Source organism: Callorhinus ursinus, unplaced genomic scaffold, assembly GCF_003265705.2.
Source record: "Callorhinus ursinus isolate GAN/ISIS: 27379988/994484 unplaced genomic scaffold, GSC_fseal_2.0 scaffold110, whole genome shotgun sequence".
Lineage (NCBI taxonomy): Eukaryota > Metazoa > Chordata > Mammalia > Carnivora > Otariidae > Callorhinus > Callorhinus ursinus.
In genome coordinates this window covers 296,838-323,210 of record NW_027397172.1, presented here as the reverse complement: position 1 = coordinate 323,210, position 26,373 = coordinate 296,838, and the positions used below count along the sequence as shown (strand labels likewise).

General features: G+C 53.6%; 1 protein-coding gene across 5 annotated transcripts in view; it reads right to left on the bottom strand.

Annotated features, from left to right (window-relative positions):
* The window catches only part of MED15 (mediator complex subunit 15), a 64,961-nt gene that overhangs the window by 1,681 nt on the left and 36,907 nt on the right, over positions 1–26,373 (bottom strand). For 2 of the 5 annotated variants that reach the window (XM_025857295.2, XM_025857297.2), the window contains 14 exons: positions 26,253–26,304; positions 24,489–24,518; positions 22,715–22,927; positions 14,987–15,231; positions 13,570–13,890; positions 12,371–12,499; positions 3,194–3,330; positions 2,969–3,096; positions 2,618–2,752; positions 2,459–2,522; positions 1,524–1,590; positions 836–996; positions 565–731; positions 20–118 (listed from right to left, as the gene is read on the bottom strand). In XM_025857295.2, the coding sequence (XP_025713080.1) occupies positions 20–118; positions 565–731; positions 836–996; positions 1,524–1,590; positions 2,459–2,522; positions 2,618–2,752; positions 2,969–3,096; positions 3,194–3,330; positions 12,371–12,499; positions 13,570–13,890; positions 14,987–15,231; positions 22,715–22,927; positions 24,489–24,518; positions 26,253–26,304 (1,948 nt within the window). The remainder of the gene's footprint in view (positions 1–19; positions 119–564; positions 732–835; positions 997–1,523; positions 1,591–2,458; positions 2,523–2,617; positions 2,753–2,968; positions 3,097–3,193; positions 3,331–12,370; positions 12,500–13,569; positions 13,891–14,986; positions 15,232–22,714; positions 22,928–24,488; positions 24,519–26,252; positions 26,305–26,373) is intronic. The other 3 variants (XM_025857296.2, XM_025857299.2, XM_025857298.2) reach the window with 2 other exon arrangements.

The following is a 26,373-nucleotide window of genomic DNA, read 5'->3' as shown; positions in this document are numbered from 1 at the left end:
GTCTTCTCGGCTCACCCACCGTACTGCCACTGCCGGTCGATCCACAGTGGGCTCTGGGCGGGGTAGTCGGCAGGGACACTGAGCTCCAGCGGCGGCACACTCGGGAGATCCTTGTCATCTGTAACACACGTGGCTGTGCCTGTGACCTGGCCCAAGGCCCCAGTCTGCCCTGCCTCACAGCCCTGCTCCAAACAGGGCCCTTCATATCCCAAAAGGTTCTGGTGAGGCTTGCTGCAAAGTCTAGAGGTCGCTCTGACTCCCAGGCTTCCACATCTCCCTTGGGCCTCAGGCTTCATACCTGGATGGCAGGGAGGGGGCTTCCCCAGCAGGCGGTAAGAGAAGAGAGTGTGTGGGCTTGGGGCTCAGCCCTCAGGGCATATCCTAGGACAGGTATGTGTCAGGTTCCAGGAGGACGTGGGGATGGTGGGCTTCGGGGTATGGTGTGAGTGTGCCTATTTATGGGAGGCCCAGGGCATGCTCTGGGGTCGGGGCTGGCGGCAGAGCCCTGGGGCTGGAGTTCAGGACTTTCTCCCACAGCACCAGCCCCGCCTCTCCGGTACGCACCCAACTTGCATATCAGGTGGACGGTGCCGTTGTTACTGCAGTGAGAAGGATCCAAATTCACCAAGAACTTAGGGTCTAATCTGGCCACCTCCCCCTGGAGCACGTTGGGGATGCTCTGCCGCTCATCGTCTTCAAACTTACGCTTCCGGGTGCACATGACCGGGGCTCTGGAGGAGGCAGCTGTGGTCACCACGCTGGGCTAGGCTGTGGCCCATGGCCCACGGCCCACCGCCCAGCACCAGTGTGAGGCTGAGCCCTGGGCTATACGTACGTGATGGGTGGGCCGTGGATGGCTGTCATGGCCGGCACGAAGGTGCGGTACAGGGAATGGTTAAAGACGGGTGAGCGGATGTTGGCCAGGACAGCATCAAGGAGTGGCTGGCACAGGTACTGCTGTTTGGTTGGCGGCACCGGGGGCGGTGGGGGCGTGGGCTGGGACAGGACAGTGGGGTCAGCAGCCCATTCTTGGGGAGGTTTTCCAGACCCCGAGGTCCTCATCCTCACAGCCAGACTTCCACAGCTTCCCCACCACCTCTGCCCCCTAGAGACAAATACAGCTGATCCTGCATGCATTCTCCTGCCTCCTGCAGCCCTGACCTTCCCCAGAGAGCCCTACCCCCAGGGCTTGGCCTTGTGCTGGGCGCGGGCGGGTGGAAGCGCAATGGGCGTATACACCAAAGCCTGCGAACCTGGGGGATGGAGGGAACACCCACAAGACCACAGCCGGAGGGTGACTTCTCCCATGTTCCCGCACATGCTCTCCTTCCCCACAGCCAACCTGACCGGAAGGAAGACTCCAGGGCAAGGTCCCCAGGCTGAGCAGTGTGCCCCCTCTACCCACGCCTGACTGTAAAGGCTTCTCCCAGCTTGTGGTTGTGAGTTGCTGTGGGGTGAGTCCCAGTCTCCCCAGAGATGCCTGCGGCCCTTTGAAAACCACCAGGCCATGGTGCCCCACTCACCACTGCCATGTCATTCTTGAGCTTCTCCAGGGCAATCTCACACTTCTGCAGTGTTTTCAGGGGGCACCTGTGCGGGGAGAGGGGATGTGACTGACCCTCCGTGCTTGAGGATGGGGTGCTGATTCCAAACACCGCCCGCCTGGCTTCCCCTGGTGTGGATGGAGCCAGCCTCGGCCACCAGAACCCTCCACAGGAGCCCCAGCCAGTGACTAGCTGTTCCTAGATCCAGAGTATAAGGCAAGATCGTCCCGTCCCCAGGAGTGGCCCAGTCCTGGTCGGCAGAATAGGGCATGAATGTGATGGGTCGGGGGGAGGGACAGAGGTCAGGTCCCTGCCCCCCAGCCCTATAATCCCAATGAGGGATCAATCCAAGAGGGCTTGGAGGGTGGTCCAGATCCAAGAGGCCGAATTCTGCAGTTTCCAGCATTCTGCCCAGTAAATGGAACAGAGAAGATCTTCTTCAAGGGAGCACAGCCTAAGCTGAGGCAGGGAGAGGAACACAACCCAAAGGCCAGTCCACGTGCACAGTTCTGTAGTGCTGACCAAGCTCTGGTGCTCACAGCAGCCCCGAGACCGGCAGGCATGGGTGTGTGTGCTGTGTTGAGAAGCCAGTGCGCCACTGCCTTACAAGTGCTTCTCAGGGCATCATCTTGTTTCATTTTCCCAGCCAACCCGGCTCAGCCACAGCTGCCCCTTTTTGCAGATGGGGTAACTGATATGGGGTCACTGGCCCAAGGCCACTGTTAAGTCAGGGGAGGGGCAAAGGTAGGGGGCCAGGGGCTTGGAGCCCCAGCAGATACACCTAAGTGGAGCCCTAAGGCCCCTTCTCTAAACTCCACATCACCACCAAACGCCCGTCCAAGGCTGGGCTAACCACGCAGTTGGACGTGGGCACAGCACCATCCTTCCCCCAGGAGCCTGGGGGCAAAGCTCACCGCTTAGAGGGATCTGTCAGGATGTCCAGAAGGCTCTTCATCTTACTCAGGTCCTTTTTTCTGTCTGGGGCAGAGAGGGGCCACTAAGACACGTGCCTGGGGTATTCCCTACCCCCGCCCCCGGACCCAAACATGCTGTGCCCCCTGCCCCGGCCGCACCTTCGTTCTTATCGATCTTGTTGATCATACGGCGCAGGGGCTCAATGTACTTGGACAGCTGCTTCAGCTTGTCTAGATACTGCTGCTCCTCGGCCTGGCTAGAGCCAGCTGGGCTCATGACCGAGCTGGGATTCACTGCAGGATACAACATGGTGAGCATGGCTCCAGCCCGCAAGGCCGGGCTCTCTGCAAACCCTCAAGGTGGGGGCATCTAGAGCTCACCCACCCCGTTACAAGCGGAGGCCTCCAGAGGGTGAGGGGCGAACCTCAGCACCTCGACCTGCAGGGCTGTGTGTGGCTCACATGAGGGGTTCTGGTCCTCGGATCACACCCACTCTGAGCCTGACTTACCAGGGGTGTTTAAAGGTCCCGGGGAGGGGACGCTGAAGTTCTGCGGGGTGCGGGCTGTCACTGGACTCTGGGAGGGCTGTGGTGAGGGGCTCGGCAGGAAGCTACTGGGGGAAGGCGCAGGGCCGGAGCTGCAGCAAAGCAAAAGCAGGTGCACCTGTGAGCTGGGGCACAAGGTGGGGCCCGCTCTAGGAGCCAGGTGGGGAGGGCCACCCCGGCCAGGCCTACCTGACATTGGAGTTGGGCTGTGAGCTGGGCTGGCCAGGCTGCGGGGACGGCTGGGGGGGAGGGGGCATCGACTGTGGGGTCTGCACCTGCTGGCCCGGCGATGGCGAAGACAGCATGGTGAGGCTGTTCTGGCTGACCTGGAAGTGGAGGGGGCTCAGCCTGCTCGCCTGCCACACGCTCTCACTCCTGCGGCGGCCTGGCTCCCCCCGCCCCACCCTCGTCTCACAGACCCCATCTGCACACAGACATGCGCTCACCCTCTCAGCCTCACCTGAACACCCTTTCTTTCAGAACACCCTGCCCCACAAATACCAACACGGGCAAAGACCCCCACCCCGAGGATCCACACACACAAGTCCACGATGACTGAGCTGCTGGCAGGAAGGCCAGGCTGGGCAGCTCTTGCTCCTTGGCAGGGAGACCATGAAGTCCACAGGCTTCTGGGCTGGGACAGGACATCCCCATGTTTCTGTTTGACAGGTGGGGAGCCAGAGAAGGCCTATGGCCTTGGATGGTGCCGCCTGGCCTTCCCGGCCTGTGTCGTTCTCCTCTGTGTGCCAGTGAGGACCCTGCTCTGTGACAGAGGGGACCATCTTTCCATATGCTTCCATGAGCCCCCTCAGCTCTCAGGCCACAGTGAGGGGCTGTCTCATGTCTAATGGGAGCAAAGTGGCCTCTGTGTCAGCCCGTGCCAGCACGTGGGGCCTGAGGATCCTTGGTCTGCTGGCTGAGCAGCCTGCCCTCGAATGGCAGAGTGAGCCCCACAGAGCTGCCTCGTCCAGGACATGGCAATGGTGCCGTAAGGGCCTGGCCAGGACCGGCCGTGCCAGCTTCAGGGCTTCCAAGGGTCAGCGGAGGCAGCTTGTCCTACACCCTAGTCAAGCTCCTACATGCTGAGTGCCCCCTCAGAGCCTGCTTCCTGGAGCCTAGCCCACACCCCTCCCCCCACCAACTCTTGGACCGTGCAGTTCTGCAGACCAACTCTAGCGCTTCTCCCAGGGCACTCCAGACCCTGGTGCCATCTGGGGCCACGGCTTCATGCCTCCCTCCCACACACTCCTCTGCCATGGGAGCAGGGGTGGGGGTGGGGGGGACAGGAACATGCAAGCTCCGGCCTCCAGCTGCTGGGCCCAGTTGCTCTACCAAGTGAAGCAAAATGGTCCCAGGTGATTCACACTGATGCCAGCGAGGGTAGAAAGGGGGCCTGCAGCAGCTTAGTTTGCTGAGCCGAAGTGAGTACAGCAGGCTTCTCCTCGGCAGGACTTGCCTTCACAGTACTGGGCTACGTGGAGTCCCAGGGTGGGCGGCATGCCCCTGCACTGGAAAAGAGTAGCTCTAGAATCCACCCAAATACCAACAAACTCCTGGGACTAGGAAGGTGAATAGGCCATCTCAGAAGAGCCCATGCCGAGCAGACAGTGCCAAGGAGGGCGAACTACAGGCCTTGGGCCTCCACACCCTGGGCCCAGTGTGCTAGGCCTGGGAACTCTCCCTGGAGTGGTTTCTGGTGAAGCCCCTGCTGTCACCTCCCTTTGCCGTCTCCTCCACCTGCTGCCACACACTGCCCTCCACTCCCTGAAGCTGCCTCTTGACACTCCCTCTTCCTGCCTGAGCTCAAACTTCCTCCCCTGGCCTCTCCCTGATGGCACGGCCCCCACCTGCCCCAGGGAAGAGCCCCAGCCTTAGGGGCAGGTGTCCCTTCTAGAAGGTGCTTGGCTCTTGTCTGTGGTCTAAAGCTGGTGCTTCTCTGAAGGGAAACGAGGCATGTGAGGGCACAACGGCCAGCACAAAGCCACCGCAACGGGAAGGCCACCACACAGTTCACTTCCCATCTAAATGTCTGAAGCTGTATTTTAAAAGGCACCCTCAGCACTCTGACCACGGGGGAACAGGGCACACTTTCCCCCCACCCTCTGCTTCTGGGTTCCATGGAGCCACTGAACACACATGGCTCCCCTGGGCATTAGAGTCCGCCGGACACAGGCAAGAGAGGCCTGCCCAGGCCCGGGGCCCAAGCTCAGTGCTTCTGCTTCCTCCTGCGAGCCTGTCTCTTATGTCTAGCCATGGACTCCCCCGGCCACTCTCCAGGCTACCACAGGAAACCCCTAGGCCTTCGACATCCAATCCAGATCTCTTTACACCTGACAAGTCCTCTGGAAAAAATGCCTGATTCAGTTGGCAGCAAACATATTCCCCTTCTCAGGCCTTCAGGATCCCCTCCCAAGTCAGCCCAAGGCTCCCAGGCCTCCAAAATCCTGAGATGCCACAGACACATGCAGGACGAGGAGCTGCAACCCAAAGGCCTCTGTGAAGAAGGAAATGGCCAACCAAGGCAGCCAATGAGATAGAACCCCCACCTGCCCCCCCCCACGGTCTTCAGGTTTCTGTTCCGTCCAGCGGGCTGCTGGGGCAGAGGGGAGAACCACTGCCCCAGCTCTGCATTTTCCCTCCCTGGGCGTGTTCTGCCAGAGGCACAGGCATGTCTGTCACAGTGGCCAGCACACGCCATGTGACGCTAACGCTGCGCCTTTCCTCTGTCACCTGCCTATCACACAGGGGAAGTGGGAATTAAGAGGGAAGTGACTTGCTCAAGGTCACACGGCTAGCAGAGGAGTTCAGGCATCTCTGCACCATCTACTCTCCTAGGGAGCAAGGACAAGTGTCTGGGAGGAGACCCTGCACAACAGCCTGAAGGGAAGACGGGGGGAAGGCAAAGTTCAAGCAGAGGGGACAGAGCCTGAGCACAGGTGGGTGGCAGGGCCAGGCTGCTGGGCTGCAGGGCAGCAAGCCTCATTTGGGGGAGCTAAGTGCTATGAAGAAACCTCAGAGGAGGCTGGTGTGACCGTACCCTCTAGCCCTCTCGGGACCACCACATGCACCAGACATCCCTGGAAATGCCCCATCCTCCTGGCTCCTGTACATGACGTGTCCCCAGGAGTCTCTCTCCAGAGCCAAGAGGAATATGGACCCCACCGTGGCAACACCTGCTTACACTGCCAGGGGGAGCCCATGTCACCCTTGAGCTCCTATGCAGGGCTCCGCGTGCAGCATAGAGTCCTGCTCTGTCATGGGTGCTGGGTCATGAAGTGCTCCTCCACAATAGGAAGATGCAGCCATGGGACATGCTGCAGGGTTGGGGGCAGAGAAGTGGCTGAGATGAGAGCCCACCCAGCCCTCTGTGCCACCTCGGTTAGCGGACGCACTGTCCTGCCGCACAAACTCGCTCCTCTAGCGAGCTCTGTCACAAGGCCGTTTTACCAGCAAACTCCAGCCACTTCTGCCCCCTACTATGTCATGACTACCAAAAGGGAGGCCAATGCCAAAGAAAGCACACTCCAGTCAGCGAGAAACTGCTATTGGCAATTTGGGGTAACCCTTAGGGGTCAGGAGGCAGGAAGGGTTACAATAACCATGCTGCCAAATGGCAACGCCCTGGCCTCAGGAAGGCCCCAGCCACTGTCTCGGTGGCGTGTGGTGGCATGGCGCAGGGCCTGGGGCCAGCAGCCCGTGGCCGCCTTGCACAGACTGCCCAGCTCACGGGCGGCAATGGTGGTGCCCGCACACAGGCCATCGGGGAAGGGCGGGATTGTCCGCTAGGGTTACAGATGCAGCTGCCTGACAAGAGAAACGGCATTTTACAGGTTTGGCAAATCTGGGGTGCTCACAACAAACCCACTAAAATGGAAAGCCCATTCGAATAGGGAACCTTCTTACCATTTTATTCTCAAGAATCCTAGAAAAGGGCCTGGCCCACGGAATGCACAACAGGACAATTTGTTAGACAAGTGACCCTGCCATGGAAGAATTCCAGATGTCATCCAGTAAGGAGAGCTGGCAATTTATCTCTCTGAAAAGGTGTGATGTACAGAGAAGTCTTTATACACCCAGAAAGGAGTACACGTAGTAACTTCTACAGTCCACACAGTAAACTCTAGAACAGCACAGCGCTACAGAACCTTCCACCACAACGGACTGACTTGTTCTATGATCTGTGCCGTCCTGTAGAGGAGCCACTGGCTTCCCCAGGGCGCCCCTGGGCACTTGATATGTAACTGAACTTCAACTTAAGGAACTGAATTTTTAGTTTGGTGTAATTTTAACTAATTTAAATGTGAATACCTCCATATGGCTGATGGTTATATAGTATCAATAGCACAGCTCAAGAAAGCAAACCCTCTGCTTACCTTTGATTTCAGTTTACCACAAAAAAGACACCACCGTAACTATTTAAAACACTAAACTTTTAAAATTTTTTTTAAAAGGAAACTCTACCCCCAACGTAGGGCTTGAACTCATGACCCTGAGATCAAGAATCACATGCTCTACCTACGGAGCCAGCCAGGCGCCCCTAAAACATTAAACTTTTTCAAAAGAAAGTTAACTCCCATCTTCCCCAGCAAATGAAAATAACTAGAACTATCCAAAATATTGAAATGAAAATAAACCCAGGTATTTACTCATATACGCTCACGAAACACAAGCTGGGTTTGGCTCATGTGAGGTTGGTCCGTCACTCTGAGAATCACAGTGAAGGAAGTCACTGGTGATTACGATGTGCCTCACAAAGGTGCTCAGAGGACCCCGAGCTTTCTGGGAGCCCTTGGGTGCTGCCCCGTAAATACCTGTGCTGAGGGCTATCTGCCCAAAGGGGTGGAGCTTGACTGGGCGGCAGCTGGGGGGTGGTGGGCAGGAACTGGGCTCCTACTTGCACCCCATCTCAGGCCAAGGCTGAGGTGATCATCTTGAGGTCAGAGGGAAAACAAAGTGATCCCGCCAAGAAACACAGTGTGCGGGCGAGTGGAGAGGGGTGTGCCACTTCTGAGACAGGGAGCGCCCATGGGTGAGGGGTCTTTGGGGCTCGGGGCAGCCTGGCCTAAATGTCCCAGCCCACAACACTGAGGCCTGTGTAGGCATCAAGAGTCCACTGGAGCTTCCATGAATGCTGCCTCCAGACCCTCTCTGTCCTGGTGGCTGCACTCCTTTAACAAACCTCTGATCTGCTGATGGGCCCACAGAGTCCTCAGGGCCCGACCTCATGGGCCACGGGGGTGGTTCTGGGAGACTAGGCTCTGGGGACAGACTCTGAAAGAGAGCACTCCACCAGAGTCACTATGAGAAGTCGACCATCATTAAAACAGAAGAGTCCACATAAGCCAGCTCGTAGCACCTTTCCTTCTTAGGAGTCAAAGTGCCTGATCAAAATGCCTCTGAGGGCCTGAACTCAAACCATCCTTCTCTCCTCAGGCTTTCAGGGAACTGGTTTCCTTCTGTAAGGACAATCACAGCGGGACAGGCAAGGGAAGCCTGGCACTCTGTACCTCCCAGGTACACCTCTATAAGGATGCAAGTCAGGTCTGTCCTAAGCATACAAGATGACTGCAGACTCCAGAGCTCCAGCATGCTCTGGAACAGCTCTCCTCATCCACATATACTTCTAGGAGCATAAAGGTGGCAAGACAGGCTGAGCACGGCTGTGAGTCTGGGCCTGGCTTGTGTTGATGGGAACCCGGTGGTCTCCCGTGGCCTTGGCACCCTAGCTCTGGGCTCCGAGTCCGGGAATGGAGACTGCACCTGGTCCCTGGAGAGCGGGGTCTGCATGCACTCACAAGTGTTAAGATGAAACCAACTAAAACAGCAGGGCCAGGATCAGAAAGGAAGCAGATCCGAGAAAAACCCAAATGAAAACCTCTGTCACAGGAGACTTGTGAGCTGGTCCCTGAGACCAGGGCGGCACAGATGACCATTCAGTCCCTATGGCAGGTATGCCAGGGACAGGGCTCTGAAGCAGGACAAGGGCCTGCTCTTCCAAGAAGCCTCTAGCATCACATGCGTGTTCCACACTCATACCCACTGGTCACACGCAGCGGGCACTGGGGGGCGACACAAGCAGTGGCAGATGCCAACCTGCTGGGCTGGGGAGGAGATGCTCCTACAGCCACACAACAAAGAACCTGCCAGGGTGGGAGGCCAGGAGGCCACTCTCCCGGTGTCAGCCAAAACTCGGGCACAGTCCCATAGAGCCCACCAGCCTGTCAGACACAAAGTGGGACATTGGTGGGGTGTGTGAGCACTCACAGGGTACTCAGGGAAACACACCTGTCCTCCCCTGGAGGGCCCACTGCCCGCAATGAGCGTGGGGCCGAAAGCAAGTGTCCCTGGGACTGGCTCTCTGGCCTGTGGTCAGCTGGGGCAAAGGTGAACAGTGTCCATTTACAACCAGTGCTGCCTTCAGAGGAGCCTGCTGGCAACTCAACAGCACCTCTTCCAGAGGAAGAAAGGCCTTGAGAAGTCAGTCAGGTGGTATGAGAGAGGTGGAGACCTTTTTCCAGGAAAAAACAAAAGTACTAAGGATGAAAAGCTTAAATCTAATCTGCTACTGTTTTTCTTGTAACTGAGAACTCCTGAGAGGGAAAGTTTATTTTCTTTTAATCACAAATCCTGATGGAAAACACATCGGTAGTGTTTACTGGATCACAACGAGCCGCACAGCCAACAACCAGCAACTCCTCGCATTCATTCTCAAGAGCAGCTATGTTCACTACTCCCAATGCCCACCTACCCAGGAAGGATTCAAACCCCACCCTGCAGGCTATAGGACTGCTCCCCGCATGTCACTGGGCCACAGGGCCTGGGGAAGAGGAGACCGAGGTCCGAGTAGTGCAACAAGGCTCAGTGCAGGATCACTGTACAGCAGCCGGGCTACCTGCACACACATCGGGGAAGTGTGCCTTTGAGGACAATTCCCTGTAACTTGAGAATTGTAGTTAAATTTCCATACACTAACAGAATAGAAGGTTAAGAGACAAAAGCCTAAGCATTTTTGGAAATGGAGACACGTTCTGTTCTGGATTTATCTACAGTCACAGGTAAAGTTTAGGGGAGAAAAGGAAGTTTAGTGCAGTTCTCTTGTCGTGTTCTAGTAAATCCCACGATGGGTGATGATGACATCACTTTTCATTTACACAAGTTATGTCAGATAAAACAGAGCCTGGGCTCAGGGCTCATCAATTTTCCTGGAACACCAAAATACTAACCTTTACCCCACCTTGAGAGCCATAGTTACCCATAAGGCTCACAGCACTGGTGAGCGTGATGGGGCGCCTCTCTTCTGCTCTGTCTGGGAGGGCAGACCTGAGAGACGAGGCATGGAGGGCTGTGTGCTCGGGCCCCCTGCCCCCAGCGCTTTTCTCACAGAACCACCAGAACCTGGCCATGCATTGGGACACGCGTTATCAGTAACCGCAAAAAACTGGAAATCATTTCAGGGTCCAAGAACAAGACAGTAATTAAGGACAGCAGAATACATTCATAAGCACTCAGTGTAAAGTAACACTGACGGAGGGTTTTTAATTATAGGAGAGGGGCTCCTGGCTGGCTCAGTTGGTACAGCATGCGACTCTGGATCTCTGGGTTGTGAGTTCAAGCCCCACGTTAGGTGTGGAGCCTACTTAAAAAAAACAATAATAAATAAATAAAATAAAAGTTTTTGCATCAGAATATCTGTAGCCTTGTCTTATCCACTGTGCCAACCCAGGCTGCAAAGGAAGGCTGTGAATCCAGAGATGCTCCCAGGAAGGCCTATCACACCCCAGGAACTCCGCTGCTACTAGAACATGTGAGGCAGGCCCAAGCCCAGAGACAAACCAGCAGACCAGCAGCAGAGGCCCTCAGGGTGCGGCCAATGGGCTGAGAGGCATAGCATAAGCTCATACTGTGCACGGCTGGGCTTCAAGAATGTTCCCTCTGCTGCCAGCACCTGGGAATCCCACTGCATGGCCACACAGCACAGGGCACAGCCTCTCACCCGCTCCCCAAGTTTGATCTGTGACACATGAGACAGGTGGACATCACTCCTGAAAAACCTGAAGGCGCATGCCTCATAAAAGCCAACCCATCCATAAACACTCAAGTAATGACCCCCCTCATCGTCCCCAGCTATCAGAGTCCTACAATCTTCCCAGGGTCCCCACCTAAAAAGAAGAATCCTGGGCCCACCTTAGTTATGCCTTAGCAGAACTGAGGAGGGAAGAAGGTTACATAGCAAGGTTACTCTAGAGGTGACTGAGCCCTCAGTCAAGCTCCCACGCTGGCTGGGCTGGGTCCTCCAGCAGAAGCAGAGCAGGGTAACCGCCAGGAAGAACAGCCCGAAACCTGGGCTCAGTATGGGGATATGGGGTCCTGAGTGCACAGAGCACATCTGCTTTAGGGCTTAGCTATATGCAAACATGTCAGGTCCCTCCGCCGGCACACTTCTCCTCAGGCAGCTTCCCATGGACTGCAGCAACGTGACTAGGACCCGACAGGACCAATTTTGAGCCTCCTCCATTGGGAGATGTCATCAGACACTAACAGAACACGCAGTATCCCAGAAGCGCTCAACATGTTCTGGTTACCCGACAAGGTGCTTGGCTGACTCGTGGTAATGAGCAGGGCAGGAGCGCAGCAGTGTGCTGGTGGCAGCCCAGCTCGGGGCAGCACCTGGACAGGTGGCACTTCCCCTAGCAGGCCTGTTCTAACGCCAACACTCTCTCCTGAGCCAGTGTTCCCACTGCCAGGTGGAGATAGAAAGAACCAAAGCCCCAGACGAGACGTCTCCCCTCCTCGGCACCAGCAGGAGATGGGGGGATGGGGTCTGTGGAAAAATCACGAGGCCCGATCCCTAACCCCAAACACCAACAAGAATCTGGCCGCTACTGGGAAAGGCTGGGTGAGGCCTACTCTGCCCCATCAATATCCGGTATGCAGAGGGTGGGCATGGAGGGCCTCAGCTACACGTCTCCGCACAGAGGGCCAGCCCTGGCAGCCAGCCAGCGAGCGGCCTCAGCACAAGCCTGTGTGGTCTGCTGGTGCTCTTCCGTTCCCAGAGTGCTGCTGTGCACCGCCTGCCAGCCCTGCGCTCCGAGCTGAGGAGAGGCTGAGACCCCAGTACTACCCTCTCCAACACGTGTTCTCAGAGAAGGAAGGAAGGGGGAAGATGGAGGGTGTCTGAAGAGAGGTGGGGGGGCTCCAAAAGGACCAAGGTGAGCTGGCCAACTCAAGGACCCCAAGGACTGGCTCCCAGACTGCCCCTGATCCAACCAGGCCCCTCACTGGAGGGTGCCTGACATCCAGCTCCACGCTCAGGCGGACAGGCACCTGCCAGCAACTATGGAAGCCCTTGGCTGTGAAGGCCCTCACCTGCACTCCGGAGCCCACGATCTGGGAGGCCTGTGCTGTCGGCACCGCCGTCTGCTGCTGCACCTGGGGCTGCACCTGCTGCACCTGGGGCTGCACCTGCGGCTGCTGCACCACCATCGGAGTTCGCACCTGGGACAGAACGGGAGAATGCGATCTGGACACTACCTCTGCGGGAGCTCTGAATCTTGAAGCTTTTCATGAGAAGCGACGGGATCGTCGTGACTTCACTGGCTCTGATGTTACCTTGCTGACCTTACCCATATCTCATTAGGAGTGTCCCATCCCAGCCTGGCTCTGAGCCGAGCCCCACCTCCCCTATGATGAGCAGTGTGGCCCTCCCACTGGGGGTCACCGTACAGCCACCCCTACCATCTACTGCTGCAAAGTGATGGTTCCCAAGGCCAAGTGCAAAGCCCAGCCTGCTCGACTTCTGGGCCAAGCACACTGATGGTCTGCGAGAGCCCCATTTAAAGCCCCTACTCCTCAAATGAAACCAGGGCTGGTCCCCAGGTGACAGGTGTGACCATACCTTGCTTCTCACGACCCGCCCCAGCCTTCCAGCCTGGCCCCGTGGGCCTCCCATTTGCCTGCCACTCAGTCCAAGCATGGCCCATCCCCACCCCACTCAATGAATCAAAAACAGCAAAGTCCACGAAAACCAAGGAAATGAGCCGCAAAAAACTATTAAAACGGCCCCTTGACACAGCTCCCCCTGACCTGACGCCAATATTGTGTCCTCTGTATAAATGTCACTGACTGTATTTGCTTTGTACAGCGATGCATAATAAGACCGACAATAACACTATTTTCTGTTAATACCCTTCCTCACAAATATGGTAACGACAGGGATCTTTGCGCAGAACGTAACTCTGAGCAGTTAGCAAACCACTGTGGACTCTCAGGGAGGCCGCACACCCTCCCTCACAGCGGGAACACGCATGCTGCTGACCACCTGACCACTGGGTCTTACAACGCCACGGCCGTTGCTGGACTCAGGCAAGCTGCTCGGAAGAACACTGCTGCCTGGCGACCGGGACGCCTCCGTGCGGGGTACAGTAGCTCTTGGAATGCACGCTCCTTTGCCAAGCTGGATGCAGAGGCCGGCATGGGGAAGAGCCACCTGCATCCCAGCGCTTGAAGAGTACACGCTGGCCCTAGCCCCAGAGCCCCGGAACCAGCTGCCGGCCACGGGTACTCACGAGCTTCAGCTGTGGCTGGGCATATAGCATCTGTCCGGGGAGGGCCGGAGCCTGGGACACCAGGGGCTGGGTCTGTGACTGCGGCGGGAGCTGCGGTGGCTGGTTCTGAGCAACCGGTGGCTGCTGCGGTGGCGGTGGCGGCTGGTGGTGCTGTGGGTGGTGCATGGGCTGCAGCTGCTGGGGCAGGGCCTGAGAGGGGGGAGGCTGGGGCTGCTGCATCGGTGGCTGCTGGAGCGGCGGCTGGGCCTGCAAAGCTTGCTGTTGCTGCTGCTGCTGTAGCTGCAGCTGTGCCATCCGCTGTAGCTGCTGCTGTTGCTGTATCTACGGGCAGAAGGAGCCGGACTCGGTCACCCCACCCGCCTCTGGGCCCAGGGAGCCTGCCTGGGCTGCCTCACAGGGCACTGAGGACACGCCAAGTGTGTGCCCGTGCCCCTGGCCACCGGAAGCTGGCTGCACCTGAGTCTGAGAGAGCGGAGGTGCAAGAGAAGGACCCAGAGGATTTTAGGAAGGGTTACGTGGAGGTGCAGCCCCACAGACGCTGGGGGTAAACACTCGGGTGGCTGCAGACCTCTGAGGCCTCCCCGGGGATGCTTGCCTGGTCACTAGAGTGGGCAGCAGCACAAGCCTTGGGAAGACAGTCAACATCCGCTATCCAGGATGAGGAGGAAAAGTGGGACTAAGGCCCACAGTCAGCTCTGGGGGAGGGGGCCTCCAAGACCCAGGAGGGGGGCCACTGGGAAATGGAGGCAGCAAGCCAAGGCCTGGGGAGGGTGGGCAAGTGGAGAGGTCCCCTCAGGTCTTCCCTCCCTCACCCAAGAGCAGACCTGACGATGGATGCTTAATACGTCTAGATGCTGCCTGCCAACCACGGGAGGAAGAAAACAGTTTCTTCTAAGCAGAGCTTCTAATGTGACACTGCCATTCCCCCACGGGAGAGATGAGGTCCGGTCAGAGCTGTGTCCAGACACCAAAACACTCAGAGATAAAACTGGAGGCATGCAAGTGCTCAACAGAAACACGCTCACAGGACGGCTCAGGCATTTCTGCACCTTGGTGTGCTCTTCTCACTTCTTGCTTTGGTTAACTCCTACACGAATCGCTTGCACCCGGAAGCCTCCATGGATCCAGGGCTCCCCACCCCCTGCACACAGTAGGCCCGTGGCCAACACCAAGCCTGACAGAGAGGCCCTCCTCGTGCCATCCCAGTGCCCTCCTGACAAGTTGGGGCCTCTCTCTCCTCCTCATCCCGGGCTCTGTGGGAAGCCCCCAGCGGAGGAAGCCGGGGCACCGGACGCCAGGAGGCGCTGTGGCCGCCTCTGACCCAGCCCTGTGGCTGGTGCGTGTCCAGGGCTCCAGGACCACAGCGTTCGGGTTGGGGGTGGGGGAGGCTGAGCACGGGAGCCGGGGCACCTAGTACCTGCTGCTGGTTTTGATGATGCAATTTAATCAGGTGTTGCTGCTGCTGCTGCTGCTGCTGGAGCTGCTGCTGCTGCTGCTGCACCACCGCCTGGAACTGCTGCTGCATGGCATTCTGCTGGGCCTGGAACTGCTGCTGCTGCTGCTGCTGCTGCTGTTGCTGCTGCTGCTGCTGCAGCGCCACCTGCTGCTGCTGAAACTGCTGCTGCTGCTGCTGCAGCGCCACCTGCTGGAGCTGCAGCTGGGCTGCAGGCAGAGCGGCGAGTCAGGCGGGGCGCGGCGGCGTGCGGGGACGGCGGGCACGCGCCCGAGGCGCCCACAGGCGTCGGAGGCCGGCGCCCCGGTCAGAAGAGCCCCACGGGGGCGCCGGCCACAGCGTCTGTGTTCATTACGGAACGTACTATTCGCAATTTCTCTCTGACAACAGAGAGAAAAGGGCCAACTAAGTCTTTCCAATGGCCGAGAGGCCCAGCCTCTGGCAACCACTGGGCTTTCTGTCTCAGCAGTTGCCTATTCTGGACATTTCTCATCAGTGGCATCTCACAGTATGTGGTCTTTGTGACTGGCTTCTTTTGTTGAGAGTAACATCTACAAGGGTCACCCCTGTTGCACGGGCCTTTCATTTCTCTTTACCGCCTAACAGTATTCCAAGATTTGGATACATTTTGTTTATCCACCCATCAGCTGATGGACATCTGGACTGTTTCCACCTTTTGGTGGTTATGAATCATGCTGATATGAGCAAACATTTACAAGATTTTCTGTGGTTCAGTTTCTTCTGGGGTGATGAAAATGTTCTAAAATTGACTGTGGTGTTCAAATCCTGCACAACTCTGTGAATATGCTTAAAAATCACTGAACATGGGGCACCTGGGTGGCTCAGTTGGTTAAGCGTCCCCCTTCTGCTCAGGTCATGATCTCTGGGTCCTGGGATTGAGCCCCTCCTGGGGCTCCCGTCTCAGCGGGGAGCCTGCCACTCCCCCAGCTTGTGCATGCGCTCTCAAATAAATAAAATCTTTAAAAGTATCACTGAATGTGGCACTTTAAATGGGTGAACCACAAGAATGTGAATTATATTTCAATAAATTTGTTATTTAAAAAAAGGAAATAATCCAGAGAGATCCTTTGTACACTTCACTCAGTTTCCCCGACGGTATCATTTTGTAAAATTATAACATCATAACACAATCAAGAATGTGCGCTCTTATGTGTGGGTGTGTATATAAAGTTCTATACAATTTCCTCACCTGGGTAGATTCAGCCACTATTGGACTCAAGTTATTGAACAGTTCCAACACCACAGGGATCCCCCAGCACCCCAGGCAACCACTAAGGTGCCCTCCGTTTCGAGTATTTTGTCACTTCAAAAATGTTATGTAAGTGGGGGCTCTATAAGATGACTGGCTTTTTCATTTAGCATGACTCCCTGAAGACCATCCAGGATGTAATGAGTATCAGTAGCTCTTTCCTTTTCACTGTCAAGTTGTATTCCAAGGTACCGGTATCTCTGTTCAACCATTCATACCATAAGGGACATCTGGAAGTGATCGCAGATTTGGGCTATCATAATGCTGCCATGAACATTCGTGTACAGGTTTTTGTGGGACTGTAAGTTTTCATGTCTCTGGGATAGATGCCCAAGAGTGCGACTGCAGAGTTGTATGTTTAATTTTTAAAGAAGCTGAACCATTTTACATTCCCACCAGCATTGTATGAGTGATCCAGTTTCTTCTCATCCTTGCCAGCATTTGGGAGTGTTATTTTAGCCATTCTGCTGGTGTATGAATTTTTAAATTTATCTTTTCGTTACAGATTTCTGTTTGACGGAGAGAAGATGCTGTGTGTATGGCAGCACTACTGTGAGAGTGTTGAAGCTTGCTTTATGGTTTATTCTTGTAAGTATATTTGTTCCACCCACATGCCTAGATGATGGCGCTGTGCCAGTCTTCACTAAATGCATCCCCCGTCATCTGCGTAACTATCAGTAACTGAGAAGAGGAGCTGCCCGACACAGCTTTCATTTTAAATTTCATTTTAAAATCTTTCCGTATCTTATATTCAAGGTGGGATTCTCGTAAAGGTAATACAGCTGTACTCATTCTCACATTTCCTATCTTTTAGCAGGAAAGTTTTGTCTACTCCCATATATTGCGATTACTTGTATTTCTCATTTCCTTTTCTAAGCTTCTTTCCCTCCATTTTTTTGTTTTCCAGCTTTATTGAGATAGAACTGACAAATTTTTTCCTCCTTTTCTGAATTTTATATATATGTGTATATATATGTGTGTGTGTGGTTTTTTTTTTTTTTAGAGTTTTAATTTTCAAGTAATCTCTAGTCAACACAGAGCTCGAACCCACAACCTTGAGATTAAGAGTTACACGCTCCACCGACAACCAGCCAGGCGCTTTCTGAATTATATTTTTGTTGGATGGTTGAGCTGAATTTTGCATGTCATTTGGGTTTTTGGTTTTTTTCTTACTCCCTCTTCCTACTGGTTTGGGATTTACAAACTATTTCTATTGTTTTGGCAATTACTTTTTCCTTTTTTTAAAGCAATTATTTTTTCAATTTCATCATGCATATTTAACTTACCAAAGTATAAAATATACCCATATATTTTTTTAAGATTTTAGTTATTTATTTGACAGAGAGAGAGACAGCGAGAGAGGGAACACAAGTAGCGGGAGTGGGAGAGGGAGAAGCAGGCCTCCCACTGAGCAGGGAGCCCGATGTGGGGCTCGATCCCAGGACCCTGGGATCATGACCTGAGCCGAAGGCAGACGCTTAACGACTGAGCCACCCAGGCGCCCCCAAATATACCCAATTTTAATCTCTTTCCCAAATACAAGAACCTCAGAATACTCTGTTTTTTAAAGTAGGTTCCACATGCACATGATAGACCTGGTATCTATCCTTGGATATACTTCCTGACTTCTATTTAGTTTGGTCCCTGTTTATCTTCTTACACCCACATAGCACACTTACATTAAGAGGCAGGACAGTGGGGTGCCTGGGTGGCTCAGTTGGTTAAGTGTCTGCCTTTGGCTCAGGTCATGATCTTGGGGTCCTGGGATCGAGCTCTGCATCAGACTCCCTGCTCAGCAGGGAGCCTGCTTCTCCCTCTCCCTCTCCTCCTCCCTCCCACTCATGCTCTCCCCCCTCAATAAATAAAATCATTAAAAAATAATAAACTAAAAAAAAAAAGGGCAGGACAGGGCACCTGGGTGGCTCAGTTGGTTAAGCGACTGCCTTTAGCTCAGGTCATGATCCTGGAGTCCTGGGATCGAGTCCTGCATCGGATTTCCTGCTCGGCGGGGAGTCTGCTTCTCCCTCTGACCCTCCCCCTTCTCATGCTCTGTCTCATTCTTTCCCTCTCAAATAAATAAATAAAATCTTCAAAAAAAAAAAAAAAGCAGGACAAAATAATGGCTGGAGTACAGCCTCTGACCCAGACTGCCTGCACTCAAATCCCAACTCTTGTCACTGCTCTGTGCCTCAGTCTCCTCAGCTGTGGAAAAGAGACAATAATAGTACCTACACACACTAAGAATTAAAAATGTTATAGAAAAAACACTCAAAACAGTGCTTGGAATATAGCATGTCTGTATAGTTAGCTGGGAGCATTATTATTTTACAGAGGTGATTTTTGTTTATAAACCACCAAGGGTTCTCAACCTTGTCCCAATGAATATTTTGGGATAGACAATTCTATGTTGTGGGGGGCTGTCCTGCACACTTAAAAGGTTTAGCAGCATCTCTGGCTTCTAAGCTAGATGCCAATAGCACCCCCCCAGTTGTGACATCCAAAATGTCTCCAAACATTGCCAAATATCCCCCAGGGTACAAAATAGATGAGAATCACTGGTTTAGATTTACACACGCTTGCTACCTTACATAAAAAAAAGTTTCTTCTCCTATTTTACATCTGACATCACAGGAAGGATGGTCTGAGAGGTAAGAGGAAATGGTGAGCAAATAAAAAACCTTTTAGGGATGCCTGGGTGGCTCAGTCGGTTGGGCATCTGCCTTCGGCTCGGGTCATGATCTCCAGGTCCTGGGATTGAGTGCTGCATTGGGCGCCCTGCTCAGCGGGGAACCTGCTTCTCCCTCTGCCTGCCGCTACCCCTGCTTGTATGTTCTGTTTCTGATAAAAAATGAATAAAAATCTTTAAAAATTTTTTAAATAAATAAATAAAAATAAAAAACCTTTTAGTGAAGGTCTCTTGGGCTTTGTTTATTGAAAATGTCTGCTTCCCCCAAAGCCTTGGGAGTTTTGCTGGCACACACTGTGGTCAGCAGCTCTATCCCCAGGGCTCTGACAACCTCCTACTCTCTTCTGGACACCATCACCAAGTCCACTGAGTCTACTTCTTGTTCCTTTCTAGAAACTGGCTATTGTTAAGATATTCCTCTGGCCTTTGGTGTTCTGTGGTTTCCCCAAAATGGGTTAAGGCATGGATGCCTTATTCATTCTGCACGGGACCACAGGGCTTTTCCAGCCACCATCTCCTCATATACTGGTGTGCTTCTGTTCTCTCCACTTGGTCCTTTTATTAGTTGTTAGACTCTGATTTTATCCTCTGCATTTCTTTGGGGGGCGGGGGGAGGGACAGAGAATCTTAAGCGGACTCCATGCCCAGCGTGGAGTCTGACATGGAGCTCGATCTAATGATCCTGAGATCATGACCTGAGCCAGCCAGGTGCCCCTTATCCTCTGCATTTCTTACCCTCCTATTTTCCATGTCCCCTTCTCTGGGCTCCATTCTAGATAATTTCTTCAAATGTTGTCTCCAGTTTACAAATTCTTTCTTCAGTTGTATCTAATCTGTTCATTCATTTCCACTTTCTAGTTTCAATAATCTTATTTCTCGTTTCTACAAGTTCTACTTGGTTCCTTCTCAAAGCTGCTTGGTCACTCCACCAGGTATCACAGTGCCTGTTCATTTGAAATTCCATCCTTGATTTCTTTAATCACGCCAAGCCCATAGCTAACAGTGGTTATGTGTGTGGCCCCTGGGCATCTCCACATCTGTTTACTGTTTCTATTCCACCTCATGGTGTCTCTGCTTTCTTTCAGGCCTGCTGGTCTTTGATTGTGTGCTCACTGCTTGACCTTAATCTGTAATTCCCACAGGCCTCAACTGGGGGCACTGTCCTCCAATCTGCCCTTGCTTCTGGGGGAGCTAGGGATGTCAAAGGCCCCAACACAAATCCCACAAGACAGAGGGATGCCAAACTTACTTTCCCCAATCTTGCAGTGGGCCAAGGCACAGCAGGCAAATTGCCCTACCTTCTGCTGGCCCAACAATCCAAAATGCAGCTAGGATCTAACTGTCTAGAAGGAGGACAGTTCCTCAGCATTCTGTCCATCAAACAGCCAGAAATAGGCCTTATTTTCAAAGTTGGTTTTATAGGCACATGATAAAAATTCACTGAGGAACAGAAATGTAGAGTGAAAAGTAAGTCTCGCTTCTAATGCTGTATTCAAGCCCCCGGCCTCACCTACAGTCAGTGGTTTGTTTCCATGACTGATCCAGGGCACCCAGGGACTATCACAGCGTGCCCTGGACTATCCTTTAAGAACCTTTGCAAAACCTCTGATCCAAGCCCTGCCCTGAAGCTGCCTTAATCACACAGTGGCATTTGGAGAAACCGTCAGAAGGGAATAACAAATTCCCAAAGGGCCACAACACCTACTTCAGCTAGACCAGGCAGGCAAGAGGGCCAAGGCAGAGAGAGAAGGACTCTGAAAGGCAGCAGTGGGACATGAAAGTAGAGAACCCACATCAACCTACACAGAAGACCAGGTCCCTCAGAAGCTAAAAACAGGATGTGGGCCAAGGTCAGACTGGGGAGGGTGTGGGCAGGATGCCCAAGCTTTGCCACTGAACTGATGAAGTCTTAGGAGTGAGACCACAAGGCAAATAATCGTAGCATTCTAAACTCATACACTTTAAAACTGTTTTTTATTATAGAATATAAGTCTGTGATTTAAAAAGAAAAAAAAAGGTTCAACAAGAGCATAACATAAAAAAAGAGCCAGAACTGGTATTTCTCCTGGGCATCCTTCCATAAGCCGGCCCGCACATGTGTCGGGTATGGTACTAGAGAAGAGGGGACACAACAGTTGGAGATGAACAATCAAGCGAAGAGATGAGCGTCAGATGACAAGACGTCAGTAAGAAGAGAATGATGATCCAAAAAGGAAGGGGATGCCTGCGGATGGAGGGTTCCAGTGCAGGAGTGGGTGGGCATGAGGGTGCACATGACCTCTGTGAAGAGCAAAGTGACGCTCCCACAGGAAACTCCAAAACAAAGAATGGGGGTGCTCGGGTCAGGCAGCTTGGGCTCAACCCCAGCTCTAGCGGGCAAAGCAGACGCAGGGACACTGCCCTCCTCGGAGGGTTACTATGAGCAATGAGTGAGAAAAATACATCGAAACATCACAACCTGTACATGAATCATGGTCGCAGCAGCTTTATTTGTAACAGCCCAAACCTGGAAACAACCCAACGTCCTTCAAGGGTGAATGGATAAGTAAACCATGGTATACCCCATCCATAGAATACAATTCAGCAACGAACAGGAACGATTTACTGATGCAACGTGGAGAATGTCGAAGGCATTACACTGAGTGAAAAAAAGCCAGTCTCAAAATGTCAAACATTGCGCGATTCCACTGAAGTAGCATTTGCAAAGTGACAGAATTATAGCAACGTGGAATAGATCAGTGGTTGCCAGGGCTTGAAGTTGGAAGGAGGGTGGGATTATTAAGAGATAACACAACAGCTTGCTACTGGTGATGGAACAGTCCTGCATGCTGACTGCGGTGGTGATACCACACGTGATAAAATCTCACGGAACTATACGCACGTCAGCTCATGAGCAAGAATGCTTGTAAAAACTGGTGAAGTCTGAAAAAAGGCCACCTGAGCTGGCAGCACCGTTGCAACGTTCATTTCTCGGTTTTGACAATGTACTACTTAGAGGTTAGCATCGGGGAAGCTCGGTGAAGGGCACATGGGCACTCTCTAGGCCATTCTGCAACTTCCTGTGACTCTTCGGCTATTTCAAAAAATACATACAAAAAAATACATGCAAAGGGGAGAAACGTACCAAAGCACTTTGCAGTACTGAAGTACACTCTGAGTGCCAAATCACAGCTCATGAAAATCAAAGGGCCAATAAGACAGGCCCCGGAAAGAAGAGGGAGACCCGCGCCACATACTCCCAGCTGGAGCAGCTGCACGGAGGGGCCAAGGGGCTGGGTCCTGCTGAGAGGTGCAGAGGGCAAGGCACCTCCTTTAGGGAAGGGAAGCCTGGCCACGGGGCAAGGGCAGCACTGGAAGGAATGGCTCCCGAGATGGGGGCCCCTTCTGGGACCTGTGGGGTGCTGACAGCACGGCTTTGTGGGTGACAACAGCCTGAGACATGACTGTGTCTATTTCAGCTACAAAACACAGCCCCTTGGATGGAGTCCCAGACTACTCCAATCTCCTCTGAGTCCTCCACTCCTGCTCAGGGGTAGAAGGAGGGCCTCGGTGTCACTTAACCCTTCTGATAGCCCGAAGAAGGTTTGGAACTTTTTCTCTCCATACACAACAAAGAAAAAGACAGAGCTACTTGGGAGTTTCTCCAAGCTTTTCTCAATACCACCCTAAGCAAAGGAATAAAATGTACATCACCTGCAAAGAAAGTGGCAAGCTCTCGGAAAAGCATGGTACTCACTCTGTGGTGCTGCTGTAGACACAACGGCCATGCCGTGGGGGGCCATCCCCGAGGTGCCTGGGGGTGGCTGCCCTGAAAGCGGCATCGGCTGCCCCATGGTGCCAAGGCCACCCATCCCGCCCAGAGACTGTCCTGGGCCCCGAGAAGGCATGCCGATTCCAGCTGCTCCCGCAGCGGGCCCACCAGTCAGGCTCTGTAGTGCATTCATAGGGTCTGTGGGAACACAAGGGCACAGCGTCTCAGCTGAGTGCCTGCTGAACCGCAAGGCTCTGAAGGCTATGAGGCCTCACAGAGCACACACTTCCTCCCACCTCCAGGCACGACTCCCTCAACCCAAGCAGTGAAAGGCCAGAGTCCTGGGAGCCTGTGGGCCCACAATTGCCCATCACACCCCAGGAGCCCAAATGCCAGTGTATATGTCTTTGCTCCTGGATTGTGAGCCCTCCCGGGCAGGGAACACATCTCAAACCCTGGCCTGGACTGTGCCAGGATCCTAATGCTGAGGGACAAACAAGCCCTTGAAGGCACGTAGCAGCCCCCATCCCTCCTGGCTGTACACTCCTCCTGCTGGGTGAGACCGAGCTGGGAACCCCAAAGACAACAAAGGACAGCAGGTCCTTCTTCATGGGAAGAAAGACCCTGTGGGCCAGAGAACTGAAGAGGCACAGACAGATGTTCTCTTGGGGAAGTTACAAGTCTCCTTGTACACCAGAAGCCCACCTCTGCTAAGTCTGTGCAGGACCCCCGCTACAGAGTTCTCAGGACACCACACCAAAATAAGCTAAGGTGTGCAGGAGGGATGGGGAAAGGGTCCACAGAGTGCCACAAGGCACAGTGATGCCTGCCAGGAGGCAGTGGACTCCGCTCAGTGAGCAATGCCATGACCTGGAACAAGGAGCCCAAGGCTCTTGTCAGAACAGTGTAAACTCAAGGCAAATGACTACCTATAGACAGGTATGGCCCAGCCAGTGTACCCTGCGCACAAGCGGGTGCCAAAGGAACATACACTCCAAGGCCAAGAACCCACACATTTTCCCGGCCACATGCTCTTTATCCCACCCAGCCCTGGCTTGCTGATAATTCCTGCACATGCCAAGAGAGCCCAGCAGGGAAAGAGGGGCAGCCAGCTCGGCTGAGGTAAGCCTGGGCACCCAGCATTTACAGCTGTGCTGCCTGTGGTAAGAAAAACAGCGTGCCTGGCTGGCTCCCTTCCTGACAGAGCAGAGCTCAGACGGCCATCATGGATTCGCTAACCCCCCTCACTAGCAGCTCGGTCAGCAAGACCAGGGCTGAATCAACACAGTTCCCATATGATAAAGTCTTAAAATTAAAAAAAAAAAAAATAGTAATTCTTAACTTGTGAAGAAACTCTGTAACTTGAGGAAGTGAATTCACAGCTACTCTTCAACAAATACTACTACAGGTTATTATAGTGAATAGACCACGATAACTCTCTTCCAGAGAGCTCAAAATTCTAGATAATGTCTCCATAATTGTGGGAGTTTTTAATCATCTTTTTGCTGGACAAAAACAGTATTTGAGTGACATGGGTAGGGGAGGTCTTCTCTGACTGCAGCCGGCCAGGAAGAGGAAGCTCGGAGGAGGGTTGGGTGTGGCTCGCAGTTCTCACGGCCAGCCAGAATTCTTCTTTCTGCGAACTTTCTCCTCTAAAAACTGCTTAACCCAGGCAACAGGCAGCATCCACAACTGCATTCTTGCTGCCCCAAACCCAAGCTTGGGATAAAACTTTAATTCAAACAGGAAGAACTCTTACCACTGACGGAAGCTTGAGATTTTTTGTTATCTGTATTTAAGAAAACAAAAACAAAAAACAGTAAACAAAGTTTTATATAACCACATATTTCCACGGTAAGTCAGCTTTGTAGGCATTTGCCTAGAGGTCATTTGCTGAAACTAAACACAAGATAAAAGATATTTCGAGTGTGCGTGCCTGTGTGCACACATGCATGTCCACTCCTGGCAGAGCTGACATTCAAGGGGGTCTGAGGGAAAAGGGTACAGAGCCACCCAAAGTCAACCCAGGGCCTCAGAGAACTGCCCCCCAGGCAGAAGCTTGCTGTGGGCCTACTCTGGCTCTCCTTCCTTCCTGGGTGCAGGGTCTCAGTGGGGCCCTGAGCAACAAACACGAGAGCTGTAGGGATCCACGATGGGTCCAGAATGGTGCTGGGATTTCCACGACACCTCCTTTTTCAGCCTGCTCTGATGAGGCAGCATCCCTACTTTCTCCATGAGGAAGAGGAGTCTGTCCAAGGCTGGCTAGAAGCCGGATCTATAGCTGCCCCTAGTACCAGGGGGCAAGCGCTGCAACAGGGCCTCCTCCCGGGTGAGCGATGAGCTGGTGAGAAGGCAGGGGACACGCCTGGCCCCCAGGGCTGTGTGCTGCTACGCCAGGGCCGCCTCCCAAACAGGCCAGGAGAGCCCAGCCCCGACAAGCAGAGCCACTTGCCAGGGCAAACCAAGGCGTCTCATCCAGGCTGCTCGTTCCCCAGGCTCCTAGTTCCAACAATTTATTCTAAACACCACAGGACCTTCCCAAACACGCCAAAGAAAGTGGAATCAAGTGAAGTTCACCTGGCTGGCCGTTCTGGTAAAAAGTTAGTATGGAAAGAAGCAAAACCTATGGGCCACACAGGGACTCTGGGGTTCGCAAATCTCCTTTTGTCTGAGATTACCGACTAAAGCTGTTGCCACCTCTACAAGCACGGGTAGAAACCACTGGACGTGCCAAGTCGTGCAGTCCACAGAAAGGCTGTGTCAAGCGAAGCCCATCTCCTGTGGTCACATAACTGCAAGCAGGCAGGCGGCGCTGTCGGCTGAAACCTCAGAGGGCCCCGCCAACCTGGTTTCCTTTAGAGACTGTGACCGACCATCCAGGAACACTCAAGTCTCCTCCATGCTTATGTATAACACACAAAAGACCACAAAGACCCCTGAGCTCAGTCTGCAAGGACACACACTTCTCAAGGGCCACTGCCACTGCCAGGCTGGGCTGACAGGACCCCAGCAGGACCCTGTGAATCAGAGCGGGTGGGGTGCAGCAGGCGCCAGGCGACCCTCAGCAGGGCAGGGAGGGGGAGGCAAGACTCGTGAAGGTCCAGCCTGGCAGGAACACGCACTTAGGTCAGACCCCCACGGGTCAATAAAACCAACTCCTAGGGAAGGAAGTTTCTTTTCCAGGGTAAACCTGGCTTATTTAAGAACTGCCTAGAGACAAAGGCAACAGTCTTTTGAAAAAGGAGATGTTCATGGACAAGCAAAAATAGCAGTCCAGACCACTTGGAGGCTAACATTTCCATTATGCCAAAATCAGCATTTTTGAGGTTGAGGCTCTGAGAGGATGGGAAACAGAATCAAATGCAACACAACGTCGAACTTCCCAGGAAGCAGGAGCTTTTTACACAGACGTTCTGCCGCAGGCACTGTGGCCAAGAATGGCCAAGAAAGCCCCCCCCGTCCCAAGAAAGGGTCAGCCCCTTCTGGCCATCCAAACCACCCAGAAATGTAAATTTTTACTTACGAATGTCTCGAAAATGGATAATGAGCCTGGCCACGAGAGAAAGGTATTCGTCCTAAAAGTAAAAACAGGAAGCAGTTTAATCCCAGATGAAGAAGTGAAGCCGTGTGACGCCCCTTTCCGC